Source organism: Pleurodeles waltl, chromosome 4_1 (genome assembly GCF_031143425.1).
Source record: "Pleurodeles waltl isolate 20211129_DDA chromosome 4_1, aPleWal1.hap1.20221129, whole genome shotgun sequence".
NCBI lineage: Eukaryota > Metazoa > Chordata > Amphibia > Caudata > Salamandridae > Pleurodeles > Pleurodeles waltl.
This window is the reverse complement of record NC_090442.1, coordinates 746,114,031-746,138,032: the sequence shown is the minus strand read 5'-3', so window position 1 is coordinate 746,138,032 and position 24,002 is coordinate 746,114,031. Positions and strand designations below refer to the sequence as shown.

At 47.5% G+C, this 24,002-nt stretch overlaps 1 protein-coding gene across 4 annotated transcripts in view; it reads left to right on the top strand.

The window, feature by feature from the left end:
- IMPDH1 (inosine monophosphate dehydrogenase 1) overlaps positions 1–24,002 on the top strand; it is a 357,871-nt gene that overhangs the window by 193,570 nt on the left and 140,299 nt on the right. For all 4 annotated transcript variants that reach the window (XM_069229367.1, XM_069229368.1, XM_069229371.1 and 1 more), the window contains exon 4: positions 7,753–7,854. In XM_069229367.1, the coding sequence (XP_069085468.1) occupies positions 7,753–7,854 (102 nt within the window). The remainder of the gene's footprint in view (positions 1–7,752; positions 7,855–24,002) is intronic.

The window sequence follows — 24,002 nt, the reverse complement described above, 5'->3', positions numbered from 1 at the left end:
GCAGCTCTTTATTAATGGGACAAGTGTAGAGGGCCTGAGGGATACAGGTGCCAGTGTCACCATGGTGACAGAGAAACTGGTTTCCCCTGGCCAATACCTGACTGGAAAAACCTATACAGTCACCAACGCTGACAATCAGACTAAAGCACATCCCATGGCAATGGTAACTTTAGAATGGGGAGGGGTCAATGGCCTGAAACAGGTGGTGGTCTCCTCAAACATCCCAGTAGACTGTCTGCTTGGAAATGACCTGGAGTCCTCAGCATGGGCTGAGGTAGAACTAAAAACCCATGCAGCCATGCTGGGTATCCCTGAACTGGTGTGTGTGTAAAAACAAGAGCACAATGCAAGGCACAGGGTGAAAAAGTAGAGCTGGAGTCTGGAAGAAAGGCCCAGCCTTCCAAGAGAAAAGGAAAGTCCGTTGGGAAACCAACTGCAACACAGTCAGAAAAAGAGAACCTCTCTTCTCAGGAAGAAGTTCTGCCCTCTGAGGGAACTGAGCCTTTGGAGCTTGAACCTTATCAGGTTGAGCTCTTGGGCCCAGGGGGACCCTCAAGGGAGGAGCTGTGTAAGGGACAAGAAACCTGTCCCTCTCTTGAAGGCCTTAGGCAGCAAGCTGCTGAAGAGTCCAAGGGCAAGAAAAATGGAACACATAGGGTCTATTGGGAAGATGGACTCCTGTACACTGAGGCCAGAGACCCCAAACCTGGTGCCACTAGGAGAGTGGTAGTGCCTCAGTCGTTCAGAGAGTTTATTCTGACCTTAGCCCATGATATTCCCCTTGCTGGGCATTTGGGACAAACCAAGACGTGGGAGAGGTTAGTCAACCACTTCTACTGGCCCAATATGTCCCACAAGGTTAAGGAGTTTTGCCTCTCCTGCCCCACCTGTCAATCCAGTGGTAAGACAGGTGGGCACCCAAAGGCCCCCCTCATTCCACTTCCAGTGGTGGGGGTCCCCTTTGAAAGAGTGGGTGTGGACATAGTTGGTCCACTAGAACCTCCCACAGCCTCAGGAAATATGTACATCCTAGTAGTAGTGGATCATGCTACTAGGTATCCTGAAGCTATTCCCCTTAGGTCGACTACTGCCCCTGCAGTAGCCAAGGCCCTCATTGGTATCTTTACCAGAGTGGGTTTCCCTAAGGAAGTGGTGTCTGACAGAGGTACCAACTTCATGTCAGCATACCTAAAACACATGTGGAATGAGTGTGGAGTGACTTACAAATTCACTACACCATACCATCCACAAACTAATGGCTTAGTTGAGAGATTCAACAAGACATTAAAAGGCATGATCATGGGGCTCCCAGAAAAGCTCAAAAGGAGATGGGATGTCCTCTTGCCATGTCTGCTTTTCGCTTAAAGAGAGGTGCCACAGAAGGGAGTAGGATTCTCACCCTTTGAACTTCTGTTTGGTCACCCTGTAAGGGGACCACTTGCTCTTGTTAAAGAAGGCTGGGAGAGACCTCTTCATGAGCCTAAACAGGACATAGTGGACTATGTACTTGGCCTTCGCTCTAGAATGGCAGAGTACATGGAAAAGGCAAGCAAAAACCTTGAGGCCAGCCAACAACTCCAGAAGTTTTGGTATGACCAAAAGGCTACAATGGTTGAGTTCCAACCAGGGCAGAAAGTCTGGGTTCTGGAGCCTGTGGCTCCCAGGGCGCTTCAGGACAAATGGAGTGGCCCTTACCCAGTGCTAGAAAGGAAGAGTCAGGTCACCTACCTGGTGGACCTGGGCACAAGCAGGAGCCCCAAGAGGGTGATCCATGTGAACCGCCTTAAGCTCTTCCATGACAGGGCTGATGTAAATCTGTTGATGGTAACAGATGAGGATCAGGAGGCAGAGAGTGAACCTCTCCCTGATCTTCTGTCATCAGACCCAAAAGATGGCTCAGTAGATGGAGTGATCTACTCAGACACCCTCTCTGGCCAACAGCAAGCTGATTGTAGGAGAGTCCTACAACAGTTTCCTGAACTCTTCTCCCTAACCCCTGGTCAGACACACCTGTGTACCCATGATGTGGACACAGGAGACAGCATGCCTGTCAAAAACAAAATTTTTAGACAGTCTGACCATGTTAAGGAAAGCATCAAGGTGGAAGTCCACAAGATGCTGGAATTGGGAGTAATTGAGCGCTCTGACAGCCCCTGGGCTAGCTCAGTGGTCTTAGTCCCCAAACCTCACACCAAAGATGGAAAGAGAGAGATGAGGTTTTGTGTGGACTACAGAGGTCTTAATTCTGTCACCAAGACAGATGCCCATCCCATTCCTAGAGCTGATGAGCTGATAGACAAATTAGGTGCTGCCAAATTCTTAAGTACCTTTGACTTAACAGCAGGGTACTGGCAAATCAAAATGGCACCTGGAGCAAAAGAGAAAACAGCATTCTCCACACCTGATGGGCATTATCAGTTCACTGTTATGCCCTTTGGTTTAAAGAATGCCCCTGCCACCTTCCAAAGGTTGGTGAATCAAGTCCTTGCTGGTTTGGAGTCCTTTAGCACAGCTTATCTTGATGATATTGCTGTCTTTAGCTCCACCTGGCAGGATCACCTGGTCCACCTGAAGAAGGTTTTGAAGGCTCTGCAATCTGCAGGCCTCTCTATCAAGGCATCCAAATGCCAGATAGGGCAGGGAACTGTGGTTTACTTGGGCCACCTTGTAGGTGGAGGCCAAGTTCAGCCACTCCAACCCAAGATCCAGACTATTCTGGACTGGGTAGCTCCAAAAACCCAGACTCAAGTCAGGGCATTCCTTTGCTTGACTGGGTATTACAGGAGGTTTGTGAAGGGATATGGATCCATTGTGACAGCCCTCACTGAACTCACCTCCAAGAAAATGCCCAAGAAAGTGAACTGGACTGTAGAATGCCAACAGGCCTTTGACACCCTGAAACAAGCAATGTGCTCAGCACCAGTTCTAAAAGCTCCAGATTATTCTAAGCAGTTCATTGTGCAGACAGATGCCTCTGAACATGGGATAGGGGCAGTTTTGTCCCAAACAAATGATGATGGCCTTGACCAGCCTGTTGCTTTCATTAGCAGGAGGTTACTCCCCAGGGAGCAGCGTTGGAGTGCCCTTGAGAGGGAGGCCTTTGCTGTGGTTTGGTCCCTGAAGAAGCTGAGACCATACCTCTTTGGGACTCACTTCCTAGTTCAAACTGACCACAGACCTCTCAAATGGCTGATGCAAATGAAAGGTGAAAATCCTAAACTGTTGAGGTGGTCCATCTCCCTACAGGGAATGGACTTTATAGTGGAACACAGACCTGGGACTGCCCATGCCAATGCAGATGGCCTTTCCAGGTTCCTCCACTTAGAAAATGAAGACTCTCTTGGGAAAGGTTAGTCTCATCCTCTTTCGTTTGGGGGGGGGGGTTGTGTAAGGAAATGCCTCCTTGGCATGGTTGCCCCCTGAATTTTTGCCTTTGCTGATGCTATGTTTACAATTGAAAGTGTGCTGAGGCCTGCTAACCAGGCCCCAGCACCAGTGTTCTTTCCCTAACCTGTACTTTTGTATCCACAATTGGCAGACCCTGGCATCCAGATAAGTCCCTTGTAACTGGTACTTCTAGTACCAAGGGCCCTGATGCCAAGGAAGGTCTCTAAGGGCTGCAGCATGTCTTATGCCACCCTGGAGACCTCTCACTCAGCACAGACACACTGCTTGCCAGCTTGTGTGTGCTAGTGAGAGCAAAACGAGTAAGTCGAGATGGCACTCCCCTCAGGGTGCCATGCCAGCCTCTCACTGCCTATGCAAGTATAGGTCAGTCACCCCTCTAGCAGGCCTTACAGCCCTAAGGCAGGGTGCACTATACCATAGGTGAGGGTACCAGTGCATGAGCATGGTACCCCTACAGTGTCTAAACAAAACCTTAGACATTGTAAGTGCAGGGTAGCCATAAGAGTATATGGTCTGGGAGTTTGTCAAACACGAACTCCACAGCACCATAATGGCTACACTGAAAACTGGGAAGTTTGGTATCAAACTTCTCAGCACAATAAATGCACACTGATGCCAGTGTACATTTTATTGCAAAATACACCCCAGAGGGCACCTTAGAGGTGCCCCCTGAAACTTAACCGACTGTCTGTGTAGGCTGACTAGTTCCAGAAGCCTGCCACACTAGAGACATGTTGCTGGCCCCATGGGGAGAGTGCCTTTGTCACTCTGAGGCCAGTAACAAAGCCTGCACTGGGTGGAGATGCTAACACCTCCCCCAGGCAGGAGCTGTAACACCTGGCGGTGAGCCTCAAAGGCTCACCCCTTTGTCACAGCCCAGCAGGGCACTCCAGCTTAGTGGAGTTGCCCGCCCCCTCCGGCCACGGCCCCCACTTTTGGCGGCAAGGTTGGAGGGAACAAAGAAAGCAACAAGGAGGAGTCACTGGCCAGTCAGGACAGCCCCTAAGGTGTCCTGAGCTGAGGTGACTCTAACTTTTAGAAATCCTCCATCTTGCAGATGGAGGATTCCCCCAATAGGGTTAGGATTGTGACCCCCTCCCCTTGGGAGGAGGCACAAAGAGGGTGTACCCACCCTCCGGGCTAGTAGCCATTGGCTACTAACCCCCCAGACCTAAACACGCCCTTAAATTTAGTATTTAAGGGCTACCCTGAACCCTAGAAAATTAGATTCCTGCAACTACAAGAAGAAGGACTGCCTAGCTGAAAACCCCTGCAGAGGAAGACCAGAAGACAACAACTGCCTTGGCTCCAGAAACTCACCGGCCTGTCTCCTGCCTTCCAAAGAAACTCTGCTCCAGCGACGCCTTCCAAAGGGACCAGCGACCTCTGAATCCTCTGAGGACTGCCCTGCTTCGACGACGACAAGAACCTCCCGAGGACAGCGGACCTGCTCCAAAAAGACTGCAACTTTATCCAAAGAAGCAGCTTTAAAGAACCCTGCAATCTCCCCGCAAGAAGCGTGAGACTTGCAACACTGCACCCGGCGACCCCGACTCGGCTGGTGGAGAACCAACACCTCAGGGAGGACCCCCGGACTACTCTACGACTGTGAGTACCAAAACCTGTCCCCCCTGAGCCCCCACAGCGCCGCCTGCAGAGGGAATCCCGAGGCTTCCCCTGACCGCGACTCTCTGAAACCTAAGTCCCGACGCCTGGAAAAGACCCTGCACCCGCAGCCCCCAGGACCTGAAGGACCGGACTTTCACTGCAGAAGTGACCCCCAGGAGTCCCTCTCCCTTGCCCAGGTGGAGGTTTCCCCGAGGAAGCCCCCTTGCCTGCCTGCAGCGCTGAAGAGATCCCTTGATCTCTCATTGACTTCCATTGCGAACCCGACGCTTGTTCTAACACTGCACCCGGCCGCCCCCGCGCCGCTGAGGGTGAAATTTCTGTGTGGGCTTGTGTCCCCCCCGGTGCCCTACAAAACCCCCCTGGTCCGCCCTCCGAAGACGCGGGTACTTACCTGCTGGCAGACTGGAACCGGGGCACCCCCTTCTCTCCATTGAAGCCTATGCGTTTTGGGCACCACTTTGAACTCTGCACCTGACCGGCCCTGAGCTGCTGGTGTGGTAACTTTGGGGTTGCTCTGAACCCCCAACGGTGGGCTACCTTGGACCAAGAACTGAACCCTGTAAGTGTCTTACTTACCTGGTAAAACTAACAAAAACTTACCTCCCCCAGGAACTGTGAAAATTGCACTGTGTCCACTTTTAAAATAGCTATTTGTGAATAACTTGAAAAGTATACATGCAATTGAAATGATTCAAAGTTCCTAATGTACTTACCTGCAATACCTTTCAAACAAGATATTACATGTTAGATTTGAACCTGTGGTTCTTAAAATAAACTAAGAAAAGATATTTTTCTATAACAAAACCTATTGGCTGGATTTTGTCTCTGAGTGTGTGTACCTCATTTATTGTCTATGTGTATGTACAACAAATGCTTAACACTACTCCTTGGATAAGCCTACTGCTCGACCACACTACCACAAAATAGAGCATTAGTATTATCTATTTTTACCACTATTTTACCTCTAAGGGGAACCCTTGGACTCTGTGCATGCTATTCCTTACTTTGAAATAGCACATACAGAGCCAACTTCCTACAGTATATATTTAGTGTGTTTACTTACCTTCAGTTGGGGGGGACTGCCTATCACTATTCTAGTATTTATTTTACCATAAAAAGTACAATTTATGTTTTTAACGCTGTGTGATTCTTTCATGTGTGATAGTGCTGTGAGACTATAGTGGTATTGCATAAGCTTTGCCTGTCTCTGAGATAAGACTTGGTTGCTCATCCACAGCTACCACTAGAGAGCCCTGGCTGTCTAGGCACTGCCTACACTTCACTAATAAGGAATAGCTGGACCTGGTATACGGTGATAACACCATAGGGGCTCACCACACACCACGCCAGCTTCCCACAGGGCTATCAGAATATTTTGGTCTCAAGTAGATTCCCTGACACAGCAGTCTCAAAGGAGCTCTACAGATCGTCCCTGGCTTGCTGATATCAAAGAAACATTTGGTGAATGAGGTTCTTTCAGTTTAGATTTCTATAACATCAGGCCATCCAACATTGCCACTTGCATTCTGTCCTTGAGAAACTGACATTTTACCACTGTATTGTGCATGATATGAGGATCAACTTCAATAGTCTATACATTTTGGCAGTTTTATATATAGTGTTTACTTTTACCTAAACTCAGTACTACATATTTTCTCATTAGGTCATTGAAAGTCTATGCCAGTGTTGCTTGGATCGAAATTCTGTCATGCACACTTGACATAGATCACATCATAAAACACCAATTCTCTTGCTATATTAGGGTGTATGATAGTACTCTTGGAATTCCTTCTTCTGTTAATAACTTGACACCTTCCCTACCACATGTTGCTGTTCTCTCGCCCGCCCCCCACCCCACCCACCCTCACCTTTTGCATGGGTGTGCTCACATCCTCAGTCAGCTTGGGTACTAGAAGCAGTGGAATTTATTTCCATTAAAGGAGTGTAACCTCATTTGTTTTGAGCTTTGAAAGTTGATAATTGTGTTTTAGTGCCTTTGATCAATCTATGCTCTTAGTGTATCGTATCATGGGTCTTTAAAGTTTCTTTTCACTTGATGTGTCATGTTTCCTATGCCGATAAAGCTGCTGGCCAGTGACGGTGAGTGGTCTTCCTTCCAATGCAAATGTTCAAGGCCAGTTCCAATATCCCTGCTACTGTGGCGTTACTAATTCGGTATAATATCTCCAGTATGTGCACTTATGCTGTCTACTGCAATGGAAATTCCAGAAGATGGAAGTAATAGTTTGTAGGGATGCAGCCATATCTTATTTAGTTTTCAGTCAGATATTTCTACTGGATAAAACTATCTTCCAAAATAATTTTTATTCTTTGTACATAATAAAAGTTTGTTTTTCACAAAATGTTTCTATCTGGCACAGCTGGTAATGATAGGGTTAAAAGGATCGATTTAAAAGAACTAAGCAAATATTACTCTTAATTACCAAGAATCTCAAGATATTTCTACGAACCTAAAATTAACAGACCATGACCCATAGAAGATGGAGGGGGCGCCAAAACGTCAAGGAAGATACAAGACTATAAAGTCTGTAGTTTGTGATACCTTCTTTGTTGGCTCTGTTGTTTGAATTCACAATAAACATATGTGTCCATCATTAAAACATTTCTTAGCGTTGAGGTGTAGATAATGTCAAAAACTGAGTGTGACATGAATGTCTCTATGGACTGTTAATCCATTTCTGATGTTTATTTCAGGATTTGACCTCAGCTCTCACTCGAAAGATCACCCTGAAAACCCCTCTCATCTCTTCGCCCATGGACACTGTCACAGAATCTGATATGGCTATTGCAATGGCGGTAAGTCAACAGCAACAATTTGCATTTTACTTATGTTAGGGACTCAAAGATGACAATTCCAAGCATTTATATGATGATGTGTGTCAGTTTGAGTGTAGCCTTTGAGAAAAATAGCAACAAAATATGAAGAAATACACAAGGAAATTGTTTATCAATAAATGCAGTCAGTACATTGCTGTGCTCTTTGTGAACAGGAAAGCAGCTGTCCATGACCTCCTATTGGGGCTCACCACTGTCATAAGATGACCAGTTTTGCAGGTGAACTGTTGTAGAAATTGCGGCACACTGGTGGTGGGAGTGGGGGGAGAAGGCATAGTGCAGATACTTTATTTAGGCTGGCAGTTTTTATTTATTTATATAAGCTGTCTTTAAAGGTGCACCCATTAAGCCTGCATGGCCTCGCTCACTTGAATTTATAACAGAGTAGAATTTTGTGTAGAATGTTGCACAGTTTTACATTATCCCTCATTTCAGACGGAATGACAATGATCTTCCTTGATTGTACGGTGAAACTATAATCTGTGTTCAAAAGAATGATGAAACTGTAAGACGAAAGATCATTGCCTACCTGGAGTGTGACAATCCCTCAAATATATCCTAGCCCTGCTTTCATGACCCTTTTCTTGCATTTCTTATTCAGTGAATTCAGAACTTCCTTATTGACTTACTATGTTGCTTGAACTATTTAGATTCCTGTCTGGAACCTTTTGTCCACTGGAAGTCGTGTGCACACAGAGCATTGTAACTAACACACACAAACACTACACCATACCAGCCCCCGCCACGAACCCTCTTGTCTTCCTTTCTTTCCAGTAATTCAAATGATGTATTATTGTGGCAAGCCGAAGCCTAACGACGTGCAGGTAGTTTGTGCATCAAAGGCAAAAATGTAATATTTACATGAACAAATCTGTGTTCTTTTCAGGCATGTTGTCCCATGTTCACTTGCATTCAACGTCTCAAGTGTCTGACCTGTCCACATTCTGGTAGAGTTTTGTTAGGTTTTACCTGTAGATGCCATCTAGGTTGTGACTGCTGAAACCATGATAGGCAAGTCATGCCATGCCATCATAAGAAATGGAGTGTAGCCCTGGAAATCTTTGCTTGCATTCTCTCCTCACATTGAAATGTCACCAACCAGCCCAACATTAGAAAATACTAAAAACTACACTCAAAAACCCAACCTTTTCCTTTTCATCAGGGCTTGTATTTTATCGAGGGCTGTTTAGCTACAGCAAAATAAGAAACAAAAACAAGTAAAGTGAGAAATACAATTGTGACACATAAGCAGTTGCACCACAAGAACAAGCCTGAGGTATGGGTGTACAAGAGCGTAAGCTATAATGACACTAAACCTTAGAGTGTTACAGCATCGTCCTCACCCTCCTTAATGATCACAATTCTTATTCATATGTTGAATTATTATGCTTTAAACCCTGGTCTAGGATTTAAAATTCCTAAAGTATATACTTTCTGTTTGAATAACAATGTAGTGCCAATATGATCATTTGCATCCTGCATCTGTTCATTACTTTGGAGTCTTTCCCTTTGTTTGCTATGGCTTCAGGTGTGCCTGGTGTGGACTGGAAAATATTGTATGTTGAATGTTCCAGTGGATCTGTGACGTGATGTGATGCTGGTATTGCTCCATGCTGAGAGTTCAGTCCATACGGGAACACCCATTTGAATTTCAATTTGCAAATGACGAACTCTCATTTGTTGGAATCACTGCTGTTTGCTTACTGCTCTTGTGAGATTTGATGGTCACACTCCTGTGTGTCCGAGAAAGTCCAACAAGATCCTTAGGGTCTTAGCTGCACAACGTTATGTGTCTATTACTGCCCACAGCCATCACTCAGTTCCCCTTACTCTTTGACACAGCTCTGTCAACGTGTAGGCATTGTTTCAGTTGGGGAGTAGTGTGCTAGCTGCCTCATTATGTTAGTCTACACAGATCTGTCCATATATATTCCTCTTCCCAATTTGTGAAGTTTGGGCATATTAAAGTGTTGACTTTTTTGTCTGTCTGCTCTTTGGATTTCTTTGGCTTCCTGCTTTTAGTAGTAGCGACAGTAATGTCTCATGGTGCTGTGGTTTTCACACCACTCCAAATTCCACTAAAACGTAATTGTCTTATATTCAGATCTTTCCTTTAGGCCATGCTGCAGGGAGCACTGTTTTGTTAGCCTTATCAATAGTCTCCTTTGTGTCCTCTAGGAAGCATTTCCTAGTGACCACCCACTGGAATTCCTCAGACCTTTCACCTAGACTGAAGCAGAGATTGCACAGTCAGTTCCAATACCCCTCACGTGTTAGAATGTTGCACATAACGGCTTTTTCTGCACTCCTCTGCGTAGTTTCCCAATGGCACGCTTTCTACTTTGTCAGGTCAGCTGGCACCACATTTGCACCACTAACACCATCTTCACCACCCAGTGTGATTATCTTTATACCTTGTGCATACTTGCATGCTCTGCGGTGAACAGTGTTTTAGAAATCAAACCCTTTTGGCAGCCACATAGTTTCTTATAGTGGGGACTATTGGGCATGGAGCCATGCAGAGCTGCACCCAAATTGTGCATATCTACACTGAGCATATTGAAAACGCCAGTCAGATTGCCAATGGTAATCAATGTCACAGCCCTTTACTGCTCAGTTAAAAAGTAGCTTATTTTTGAGGCTGTGAAACATGGGCACATTTGTCTTCCAAGTATATTCTTCAGATGAAGGTTTGTACCCTAGGCCTATTGATAAACTAAGAGTAGGTACCCCAAATCAAGAAACAAGTTAAAGAAGAAGAGTCATTCTCTTAACCTGATATGATGCCACACTCCCGTCCAATTCCTCTATGTTGAACCATTGCTTTTAAACGGTCTTTGAAACATTTATACTTGTTTTTCTTATTGGGAATATTGTCATGGAACACAGATACTTTTAATGACTCCTCCTTATCTTTCCAGACTCCTGTCCCTCAAAGACCAATTTCAGTATCCAGAACAAGTTATACTCATGATATAGACATATACCTTGTAATTATGCTTACAGCATTCTTGCACACCATTTTCCATCTGATTTGCTCCTGTAACAAAAACCCTCATTGACTCAGCAGCCATGAATTTTTCCTCCAGCGCTTATAATCCTCCAACCGCCAATACCTGTTTTTTAGCCATGTACTGCAGAGGCTAATTCCCCACTGCCAGAGGTTCCTCATTCAGAAGCTTTGAGATGTTTGAATCTTTGCCCTAACTTTAACTTTGTGATGTTTGGGTAGCTCCTCCACTTCGACAACCTTGTTCATCGGGTACCATTGAAGATACTTTTTCTGTCAGGATGTATAATGATAAGATATGGTAGACAACTATTTACTTTATTTGGGCTTAAAATATGGCAGCTCGATTTTCAATCCACTGGACTTTGGCATTTTTCCACCTGACAAGGTGCACTATCAGCATGCGAATAATGTGACTAGCAATAAAGATGAGTTCCTTGGCTGTGGTTTTTATGTGTTCAGCATTAGCACGCTTCTATCCCTGTGCATTTTCTGTAATCCGCCAGTGCATTCTTTGGACAAGGAAGACCGATTTCTAGAGTTAGTTGAAAATGTAATTCAGTTTAGCAGCTTCTTTGTCTTTTACAAACGAACTCACAAGCATTTAAAGCCACATACACTTTTTTTTAAATCTAGGAACAGTTGAAACTCTCACAAAAATCCTGCATCATCATGGAAATTATGAATTTGCTTTTAAAGTGGTGAATGGATATAATCCCATTATGAGAAATTCAGCACTGCATTTGATGAGACTGAGACCTTTGTTGGATGGCTTGTCCTTTCACTCCACAAGTCGATCTAAAAGATGTTAGCTATGCACCTAAGGGAATTTCAAGTAAAGTAGTACCTCTGAGTTACAAAAAGAAGCTGAAACACATCAGCGGGAGTCTTTGTATCATATTATAAGATTCCAGAAGGCAAAACATACATGTATTGGGCTAGTACATACTGTCCTTCTGTTGGGTCACCGCAACCAAATCTCCTGTCTGGTACGATCTGAATGCAAGTATCCCAACTTGTATCCAACATGACCAATACCTTTGCTTTGTTGTGGCAGGAATTACTTTGTTTTTAACCCACTACCTCTAGTAGGGTTGAACAATCCCAAATTAAAACATCATTGAAAATGTTAGCATGTCTCACTCTGTTATTTTTCAGGGATTGGATGGGTTTGTGGTATTGACTAGAATAGAGACACTTCATACAAGACACACTAAATTTCACTTGGCTAACATTTGCATTCAGGGGAATAACTGTCAGTCACAATTTTAATAAGTCACATATTAAAATAAGCTTTGATATAAAGGTCTTTGGCCCCATTCTTCTTAAAGGGGTTGTTGTCTATAGCTGTGACCCTGTGATCTTAATAGCCAGTTCATCATAGTACAATGGGTTGTCACCAAATAACTACTTGGGATTGAAGGAAGGATATTGTTTTGGCTCTGAAGGGTTCTCCAGTAAAGTCAAGGGTTCAGTTTCCCAATTGGAGAAGAGTTCACCTCACTATTCATTTGGAAAGTGATCCCCAACCCTGGTGTGACAAAGCAATCTTTTAAGAAATAGGGTCCTATGAAACTGGCCTGAAAACCAGCAAAAGAACATGTGAACCAAAATTTGTCATGAATGGAAAAATGCCATACTTCTCTCCAAGATGCTTTCCTCTGGCCCATATTTTGGGCCCATCGGGTCACTCCTGGGGTCGCCCCCACCTTTCCACATCTGTACAACATCTTGCAAGGCCTCCAGTGCAACACTGTGAAAGAGAAGCTTATATATAGGGTGTTTGATCATTCTAAATCCTGGTTTCTGTTCTTTGACAACCCTGAAGGCATCTGTCAGTATGTGCCCTCCCAGTCCTAAATAATCGTGTTCTGGTGAAATATGCCCTATGGAGAATCTTCGGCTGGATGAGACGGAAGCCTGATCTGAGCACAGCTTCTCTCTGGGATCTACATGCCTCCTCCCAAACTCTGTCATCCAGCACCCCAGGTCAGTCTCCAGTTTTGATCTGATGACCACAAGTGGGCTATTGGAAATGAGTGTTGTCCTCTAGAGACTCCAGTAGAGGGCTGTATTACGTCTGTGCATGTTTATGCTGCACCTAACGATAATGCTGGGTATCAGCAAGCTCATACTGTTGTAATTCATCCAAATATATCAGACCTGCAGGACCCCACTCATCCCCAATTTTTGAGATGTCAAGAAGATCCCTTTTTTCGAAACATTGCAATTTAGTCAAGTCTGGGAGTAAAGCAGTGTCTCATAATGGTGCCTCCAAGATGCGTCACCCCTGACAACCAAACACCCAAGTGACTTCTCACCAGATTGTAATGACCTGGGCCATCTGGGTCAGTCTCCAATCACTCCCCGCCATAGAACTCTGTCATCCCCTGAAGGTCATAGCCCTCCTATCAGCCTGTATTCACAGCTCCCGCAGGTCCGCTAGCACTCAATCATTAGAAGTTGTGATGCCCAATAGTTAAGCTTTATGTTGGGCAAGGCTATGCCCCCATTGTATACAGACCTCATCAGTGTTTATAGGGCAATCCTAGGGACAACCCATTCCGCAAGAGCTGGCGTGTCATGCCTTGAATTACTTAAAAAAGGTGGGAAGATTTTCATAAGGCAGGTTCTGTGGCTTTTACAGGAATTTTCTTCAATGAGCTACATCTGCCTTGTAGTCTTTGAGATTTTTCTCTACATTGTGCTACATAAACGCATACACTTCCAAGTATGTAAAGCTCTCAGTCTACTGTTGCAAGTGACCACCCCATAGCTCTTGGGGTCCATGGTTTAAGTGTGAATGCTAAGGACCAGTGCCAGTTTAGGCGGTCTCCTGTAGAGTTGCCAAATATAGCACGTTTTTCTAACAGTGTAGGAACTGAGCAATCAGGCCGTGTTATATAAATAAGAAGATTGCCCGCATTTAAGGAAATTGTGTCCTCCCAGTCCGATTCCCATTTGTTCTCTCACAACTGGATGTTGGAACCACTGGCCTCACCCAGTTGGCCAGTGGTTCCACTGCCAGGCCATGCAATGGGGGAGAGTGCGCAGTCCTGTTGGGTTCCTTGTCCAAGCACAAATTGCTTGGATACTATGCCATTTAAGATTTGAGGGTCTTGGGCACGCAGGGTCAACTGAAACTTGGGCTGTGGGGTTCAGGTGCAGTGATGATTTGAGGCGTCAGGTCGCCCTACTGAAGATCCTCGCTGTTCTTGGTTCCTGCGTACAAAGGCTGCAGCCAGAAACTGGGGGACCAGTTTGGCCAGCCCAAGGGTAGGCTCAGCTCCAAGGGACTTAGGATTCTGTGGGCACCATCACCTCCATTGGACTCTGGCTGTGGGGCTTGAGTGCAGTGGTACTTTGAGGTGTCATGTTTGGCTGGTCAGAGAACCTACTCTTAGTTTTGGTGACCTGGTGAAAAGGAGAAACAGGGCAGTGGAGCCACTCACCTGACTGGCCTTGCGGACCCTGATGTCCCTAGATGGAAGGTCTGCTTTGGTTCTGTTGGAATCTGGATAAACCACCAACGGTCCCTGGTTGCTCCAGGGGGTACAGTACCCCAGATATAGGTACAGGGAGCCTCTGGGAGGGGTCAGCATCACTGGACTGGACTGGAAGTGGCAGGGCTGACCTCATGGGCTCCAGATAATCTTCTCCTGACTCATTGTTCCCTAGGAGGGTCTGATGACCAATGGGCGAGAGTACCGAACTTTGCAAATGGTGCCTACACAGGCAGGGAAGCAGCTCCTCTCCTCCAAAGGAGATCTTTCCTGATTTTTGAGGTGCTGGGCAGTCTTCCACGTTTTTTGGAGAGAGTGTTGAGCTCTTGGTGAAGTCTGCCCAGTGATGGATTGAAGTGCAAGCAGCTTGGCAGGGTTTTGTGCTGCTCTTTGGTGCAGGCCTTCAGTTCTGGCTCTCTTCAGTCCGTCTTCTTTTTTTTCCTCGGTCTCCAGTAGTCTATTCTTAACGTGATCTACTTTCCTGGGGGTAGAGGGCCCCTTAAGTATTCAATTTAGGGGTGTTAAGTGGAATGAAGGGCTACTTACCCTGGGCATCACTACATCCCCTAGATGACCACTTTCTGTGGAAAGTGGGCATCACCCTGTCCCATAGTTCCTAATTTCACCACACACAAGATGGTGGAATTCTCTTTTTTTTGTGTTCACTTCAGGCTGCCCCCCTCTAGGGGTGTGCTCAGCCTGTGTGTGACACGCCTCTTGACTATTTTTCCCACCTGTCTTGGTGCAAAATGGGCCTCAGGGCAGGGGATTGCCTCTCCCAGGTCAGGGGGAAACTAGGGGTTGCATATCAAAGGCAGCAGGGACTTTGAAGTCACTGGCCTTGGTTTGCAGATTTACCAGCTGTAAGGAAATGCCTCCTTGGCATGGTTGCCCCCTGACTTTTTGCCTTTGCTGATGCTATGTTTACAATTGAAAGTGTGCTGAGGCCTGCTAACCAGGCCCCAGCACCAGTGTTCTTTCCCTAACCTGTACTTTTGTATCCACAATTGGCAGACCCTGGCATCCAGATAAGTCCCTTGTAACTGGTACTTCTAGTACCAAGGGCCCTGATGCCAAGGAAGGTCTCTAAGGGCTGCAGCATGTCTTATGCCACCCTGGAGACCTCTCACTCAGCACAGACACACTGCTTGCCAGCTTGTGTGTGCTAGTGAGGACAAAACGAGTAAGTCGACATGGCACTCCCCTCAGGGTGCCATGCCAGCCTCTCACTGCCTATGCAGTATAGGTAAGACACCCCTCTAGCAGGCCTTACAGCCCTAAGGCAGGGTGCACTATACCATAGGTGAGGGTAACAGTGCATGAGCATGGTACCCCTACAGTGTCTAAACAAAACCTTAGACATTGTAAGTGCAGGGTAGCCATAAGAGTATATGGTCTGGGAGTCTGTCAAACACGAACTCCACCGCACCATAATGGCTACACTGAAAACTGGGAAGTTTGGTATCAAACTTCTCAGCACAATAAATGCACACTGATGCCAGTGTACATTTTATTGCAAAATACACCCCAGAGGGCACCTTAGAGGTGCCCCCTGAAACTTAACCGACTATCTGTGTAGGCTCACTAGTTCCAGCAGCCTGCCACACTAGAGACATGTTGCTGGCCCCATGGGGAGAGTGCCTTTGTCACTCTGAGGCCAGTAACAAAGCCTGCACTGGGTGGAGATGCTAACACCTACCCCAGGCAGGAGCTGTAACACCTGGCGGTGAGCCTCAAAGGCTCACCCCTTTGTCACAGCACCGCAGGACACTCCAGCTAGTGGAGTTGCCCGCCCCCTCCGGCCCCGGCCCCCACTTTTGGCGGCAAGGCCGGAGAAAATAATGAGAATAACAAGGAGGAGTCACTGGCCAGTCAGGACAGCCCCTAAGGTGTCCTGAGCTGAGGTGACTCTAACTTTTAGAAATCCTCCATCTTGCAGATGGAGGATTCCCCCAATAGGGTTAGGATTGTGACCCCCTCCCCTTGGGAGGAGGCACAAAGAGGGTGTACCCACCCTCAGGGCTAGTAGCCATTGGCTACTAACCCCCCAGACCTAAACACGCCCTTAAATTTAGTATTTAAGGGCTACCCTGAACCCTAGAAAATTAGATTCCTGCGACAACAAGAAGAAGGACTGCCCAGCTGAAAACCCCTGCAGAGGAAGACCAGAAGACAACAACTGCCTTGGCTCCAGAAACTCACCGGCCTGTCTCCTGCCTTCCAAAGAACTCTGCTCCAGCGACGCCTTCCAAAGGGACCAGCGACCTCTGAATCCTCTGAGGACTGCCCTGCTTCGACGACGACCAGAAACTCCCGAGGACAGCGGACCTGCTCCAAAAAGACTGCAACTTTGTTTCAAGGAGCAGCTTTAAAGACCCCTGCAACTCCCCGCAAGAAGCGTGAGACTTGCAACACTGCACCCGGCGACCCCGACTCGGCTGGTGGAGAACCAACACCTCAGGGAGGACCCCCGGACTACTCTACGACTGTGAGTACCAAAACCTGTCCCCCCTGAGCCCCCACAGCGCCGCCTGCAGAGGGAATCCCGAGGCTTCCCCTGACCGCGACTCTCTGAAACCTAAGTCCCGACGCCTGGAAAAGACCCTGCACCCGCAGCCCCCAGGACCTGAAGGACCGGACTTTCACTGGAGAAGTGACCCCCAGGAGTCCCTCTCCCTTGCCCAAGTGGAGGTTTCCCCGAGGAAGCCCCCCCTTGCCTGCCTGCAGCGCTGAAGAGATCCCTTGATCTCTCATAGACTAACATTGCAAACCCGACGCTTGTTTCTACACTGCACCCGGCCGCCCCCGCGCTGCTGAGGGTGAAATTTCTGTGTGGGCTTGTGTCCCCCCCGGTGCCCTACAAAACCCCCCTGGTCTGCCCTCCGAAGACGCGGGTACTTACCTGCAAGCAGACCGGAACCGGGGCACCCCCTTCTCTCCATTCTAGCCTATGCGTTTTGGGCACCACTTTGAACTCTGCACCTGACCGGCCCTGAGCTGCTGGTGTGGTGACTTTGGGGTTGCTCTGAACCCCCAACGGTGGGCTACCTTGGACCAAGAACTGAACCCTGTAAGTATCCTACTTACCTGGTAAAACTAACAAAAACTTACCTCCCCCAGGAACTGTGAAAATTGCACTAAGTGTCCACTTTTAAAGTAGCTATTTGTGAATAACTTGAAAAGTATACATGCAATTGAAATGATTCAAAGTTCCTAATGTACTTACCTGCAATACCTTTCAAACAAGATATTACATGTTAAATTTGAACCTGTGGTTCTTAAAATAAACTAAGAAAAGATATTTTTCTATACAAAACCTATTGGCTGGATTTGTCTCTGAGTGTGTGTACCTCATTTATTGTCTATGTGTATGTACAACAAATGCTTAACACTACTCCTTGGGTAAGCCTACTGCTCGACCACACTACCACAAAATAGAGCATTAGTATTATCTATTTTTACCACTATTTTACCTCTAAGGGGAACCCTTGGACTCTGTGCATGCTATTCCTTACTTTGAAATAGCACATACAGAGCCAACTTCCTACACCAGCTGTCCTGCTGGCAGAAGTGATAGCACCTCCTTTCAGAGAAAGCATTGTTTCTGACCTCTGAGAGAAGGTCTCTTAGTTCCAGGGGGTCGGAAACTCGTCTGTGGTGGCAGGCTGGTTGATAAGTCAGCCAGCACACTAGAGGACTATTAGGTTTCAGGGGGCACCTCTAAGGTGCCTTCTGGTTGCATCAGTATTGATTTATTAAGACAAGGTGTTTGATACCAAACACCACAATTTTCCGTGCATTTATCATGTAGCTGGGTCACAGTGCTACATGATGTCCCAGTACATGTTCTTAGATTACTGCCCAGTCACTTGCAATATCTAGTAATAGAACTAGACACCACTGGGCAAATCTGCTCATGTAGACGTGCCCTCATATGTATTTTATGTACCCTGCCTTAGGGCTCTAATCGCCTTCTGTAGGGGTGACTTACATATAATACATGCGGTGACCTTAGCATGGCACACAATGAATGTGCCATTGTTGTGTTTTCACTCCGAGCTTGCGCCCTGACATGCAGTCTGCAATGGCAGGCTGTGTACAATTTGTGTTTGGGTCCTTTAGGGTGGCATAAGAAATGCTGCAGCTCTTAGAGACCTTCTTTAGTACCCATGCCCTTGGTACAGGCATACCATTTACTAGGGACTTAGAGGGGTGCTAAAGTCCTGTGCCAATTCTGAAACAATTAGATATACCTTGTTTTAAAGGAAAGAGTACTGGCATTGAAGTCTGATTGGCAGGCCCCAGTGCACTGTCAGAGTTGAAAACCAGCATCTAGTAGTTCTGAAGGGGAAAAAAAGTGGGGGTGGGGGACATCAGCAAAGAAGTCCAGTTTCCTACAGTAGTGAAGCGCTAAGTTAACATTCCCCCTCTGTGTGATCCATGCCTCCACTCTCTCTTAACAGACCTACTACAGTCCTGTGGGAAGTTTAGCAGCACCACCGCAGTCCTGTCCCCATTCCATTCTCCCAACACTGCTTCATAACTCCTCTCCCCATCCAGCCAAACTTTTTTAACAGTCAGTGGGAATGATCTGTGTGCTAGGATTCACACGTGAGCCTGCAGGATGTAATTCCAGATGGGCCAGGTCCTTGTGCCGTTCTCTGCCTATGAAGCCACAGTTGTTTCCCACCAGATAGGTCTCTTGTAACAAGACCAGATCAGCATTCTGTTGGTCAAGGAAGCCCATCACCATACCCTTTTCAGTTTGTGGCCCTGGCCAGCCATTGTGCAAGAGTCAGGCAAGCAATGTGCATTGTCCCGAATATTGGGTGCCCCTGTCGTATTGACACCTTTGTCGCATCCCAGAGCCTCCCTTCCCCACCAATAAGCACACTTCCCCCCACTGCCTCATGCTGCAGGTGTGTAACTGCCAACTGCCCCAATGCTCAAGGCTCCTGTCGCCAACCATCCCCAATCATCTCAAGTAAGCAAAACTCAAAAACAAAACAAATTAGATTAATCCGTCAGTTGCCCTCTGGGCAAGAGAGATACAACAGATGGGGAAGTAAGTACTATAATTTCATGGCTGTGCAGCTGAGGGTCTATCCTGCCTCTGGGTCACTCTGGCCTACAGGAGATACTTGGCTGTAGGCTACTGCATCTTAATCAGGATTCCTCCGCGAGTGGCATTGTCACGTTCATTGTTCATCGTTCTCCTCTTGTGGTGGAGTTCCACACTTGGGCTCCTGCATGGTGGTGATTTATGCTCTCCACTGTGCTGCTTAGTTTCCGTCAGGTGCCACCCATCCAGCCTTTCCTATACCTCCTCCGGGGACGTGTAGTACCAGGATTCGCAGTTTATTCAGCAAGAGCATCATGTATTGGACTTTTTTTGACGCAGTTCTGCCTTAGCCTTGTCGAAGGAGTGTTGCTTCATCTGGAACTTCCTTCCTATAGTCTGGAAACACTAGGATTGTACAAATTTCATATGTAAGGGGCGATTTTGTAGTTGAGGGCCCTTGCAATAAGTGGGTGGGCTCTAGCCACGGGTCTAGGGAGGAATGCAACGGACACCCTGTGTGCCTGTTCAATCACAAAGTGGTTGGGTACATCCTGCGTATAGACCACCTTCCTCATGGAAGTCCTCAAGGAAATGTTCTGCCGCCATTCCTTCACGCCTCTCTGATAGGCCCATGACCTGGATGTTGTTGCATTGGGACCTTCCCTTGCCATGGAGGCGACCGGTCATTTTTTATAGCAAGTTGACTTCCTTCTTTCACCTAGTGATGTGTTTTAGCCGCACAGGTGTTCCCTCTGCAACCAGGCCACGGTGGGGTGGGGGGGAGGAAGGTTAGGCAGCAAGGTATCCCTGCTGGGTCCCTCAGGTCTCCACCCCCACACAGTAACTCACTCATTGGGGGGGGGGGGAGAGGTGTAGGAAAGTACCCTCTTTTTGGCATGGTTACCCCTACTTTTTGCCTGCTGTCAGTGTATTTTGACTGTGTTCACTGGGCCCCTGCTAGCCAGGATACCAGTGACTGTGCTCTCTCCCTCTAAAGTTGGTTGTCTTGTGCCACCTATAGGAGCCCATGCAAAATGTATCTGTGGCCTACCATTACAGCCTGCGTGAAAAGGTTCATGCACCCTTTTACTACAGGTCACTGCACCAGGTCACTATAAGTCACCCCTATGGTAGGCCCTCCTAGCACAAAGGGCACGGTGCAGGTACCTGTGTGTGAGGGCACCTCTGCATGAACTCTAGCTCCATTACACTGGACTTCCTAAATGCAGGTAAGCCATTTTACCCATGTACTGGACACAGGTCACTAATGTGTCACTGGTAACTCCTAACCTGGGCATGTTTGGTATCAAACTGTTGCCAGTATTGCCAATATTGGTTGTATGATTCCATGCACTTTGAGGCCTCCTGCTGCTTGACCAGCTCAGGCAGAGGAAGGCAGAACAAAGGATTTCCTGTGGAAGTGGGAGGTTTAGTACCCTGTCCCTTGGAAATAGGTGTTACATAGCTTTCTCCCCAAGCCACCTGTATGCTTTGAAGGGCACATTTGGTGCCCTCCTTGCATAAACTGATTTGCAGCAGTTCACGGACCCCTGGTCCCCGCTCTGGCGTGAAACTGGACAATGGAAAAGGGAGTGACTGATCCCCTGTCCATCACCACCCCACAGGTGGAGCCCAGACTTCCTCCAGGTGGCCACTTGAATCTGCCATCTTGAATCCAAGGTGGGCAGAGGCCTCTGGGAGCTTCTGAGTGGCCAGGTCAGGTAGGTGATGTCACAGCCCCCTCCTGATAGTTCACCCTGCTAGGTGACCAGTCCCCCGTCCTGGGCTTTTTAGTCTCCCTCTTGGGTGGGATTTTGAGATTTGACGTGCAGGATTTCAACAGAACTCCTCTGCATCGTTTACTTTATCTTCTGGCCACTGGTACTGCAACTGGACCCACCAGGAACTGACAATTTGCAACTCCAGCGACGACTCCGCTCTGCAACATTGTTTCTCAAGTTCCTTCCAGCAGCTGCAACATTTCCCCAGCTGTGCATCCTCTGAGGGCGACGAGTCTTCAGCCTGCACAAGAAGCAAGAAGGAATCTCCCTTGGAGTGAAGGAGCCACCCCCTGCATTTGCAGGCACCAACTGCAATGATTACCAGCTGCGTGGATCCTCTCTCCTCTGGAACTGCGTGGATCCTGCATCACAGGTGGTAGCCTGGAGTGGTCCCCTTGGTCCTCTCTGCCAGCTGTGCAACTTGGGTGATGGTAAGCCCTTGCCTCCTTGCAGGACAGTACCCCTGTGCACCGCAACTCTTGCAGCTACCAAGGCTTGTTCCTCCTCCAAGGGATCTTCAGACTCTATGTAGCCCCGGTTCCCAGCACTCCTTCCTGCACAGTCTCCTGCCTGCTGCTCCAGCGACGTGGGCCTCACTGCGACTCAAGTGCCTGCAGCCCGTGGGTCTCCTGCGGGGGCTGCTTCCTCCTCTTGTGACTCTCCCAGCCGCTGAGGGTCTCCTCGTACTCTCCTCCTTGGGTCGAGTCCCCCGGGCATTGCTGGTCCTCTTCAGCCCTGCAAAACCTTCTTCTCTAACTCTTTAATTTGACAAGGCTTGTTGTTGGTTGTCCATACCACTGACCGACTGCATCACGACCGCTGATGCGGGGCATCGCTTGCATCACTTCTGGTACTCCTCCTCTGCTCCTGTGCTGCACTGCTGACTTTCTTTATCCACCGTCGACCTGGTCCTGCATGCGCAGAAGTGTGGGTAGTGGCTCCTGCCACAGCTGGACACTCCAACTTGAACTGGACTTGGCCTCCTTCTTTTGAAGGTCCTTTTCTGTCAGGATCCACCTTTGGTTTCTTACAGTCTTGCCTGGGTCTTGCACAGTCCTTTCCCAAAGTCCTCCTGCTGGTTTTGGGGAAACCAGGTACTTCTCTCTGCTCTCCTGATCTCTGGGGTGCACTGTTCTTATTGCTTTTACCAATGCCTGTTACTTTGTATGCTATTTCTAGATTGCTAATATGTATATAATAGTGTGTTTACTTACCTCCAGTTGTGGTATTTCCTATACAGTATTTAGTATTTGTGTTACCATAATAAAGTACCTTTATTTTTGTAACACTGTGTAGTTCTTTCATGTGTGCGAATGCTGTGTGACTATAGTGGTACTGCATTAGCTTTGCATGTCTCCTAGATATGTCTTGGCTGCTCATCCACAGCTACCTCTAGAGAGCCCTGGCTTCCTAGGCACTACTTACACTTCACTAATAGGGGACACTTGGACCTGGTATTAGGTGATAACACCAAAGGTGCTCACCAGGCCAGCTTTCTACAGGTGGCATGGCCAGTGATGGCAGGCATCATTCAGGCACTCTGCTACTAGGAAAACAGGGGGGGTGAGGGTCACACTTCCAGGCTGCCTCTGGATTCTCTGGTGTCCCAGTTGTCAGGCAGTCTGCCGGTCCTGCTCTCACATCTCGTATGGGTCCTGGTCCCGTTGTCCTTTCACCGCTGCCGTCCACCTCACACCACTCTCCAGGAGGGGCACTCTCCCCAAAAGCTCTGTTGGTTCCCGGGTCCAGGGCCGAGGGCCACACTATACCTCCTTAGCATTGCCATGATGTGCGCAGGCCGCATTGTCATGCCCCAGCTATTTACACCACTCTGCTCACTGCCAGCACCATTGAGCCACCTCCTGGCCGATGACTGTTCTCCATCAGCAACACTCATTTATCGTAGGAGCCCGCTGTGGCAGATAGTCGGATGGGCATCTGGGATTCCCTTCCTTGGTGGGAGCCCCTTATGAGTGCTCCATCGAGCCTTGGCGCCGAAACCACGCGCCTTCCTCCAATATTTTTGCTGTAAATTGCTTTCCCTTTTACACCAATTCCATTGGTCTTCAAAGTAGTAACCTCACCTTTTATAAATTCTCCATGCAAAATGAGGAAAATAGCCCTTCTGTTGCCGAGCCCAGTCTGGAGTTTGAGCTGGAGTTTCTGTAAGCTTGTCTGCGGCTGCTCTTAATGAGAGGGAATATTTTGACAGAGGGAGCCTGCAATTGGGTCTACTTGTGTTAAAAGCAGGGTGTCCTGCTTTTCGCTTGCTGCTGGCATTGGGGAAAAAAAACCATTTCACCCATTATTGAAATATATAAAAGGCAATGCCTACTGGTTGTCTCTTATGGCATGAGGATATGGGGCCATAGAGAAATTGATATTATACAGGTCGAAGAGAATAGATTTTGTTGGTTGGTTGGTTGGTCTCCCTCTTCACCTCATTACTCCTCATTTAGAGCTTGGACTTGAATTAGTCCACAATGCTATAAATGCCGCCCCTTTGGCACTTTGGTGCTCTCTCTGGCCAATAATAAAGCAGAACTCAACCGTGCCATAATTAGGAATTGTCTCTCTTGTGCTCGCGGGCTAAGTATCCCATGGTTAAAATACGTTAGGAATACTGCTTTAGCCCTGGGTTACGCTCATTTGTTTGATAACCCAGAATTAATTACCAAAAAGGATAAAGTGTGGATTCAGGAATGCTTTTTAAAATACAGGCAGGCTGCGAGGGAGGCAGCAGAGTTGATGAA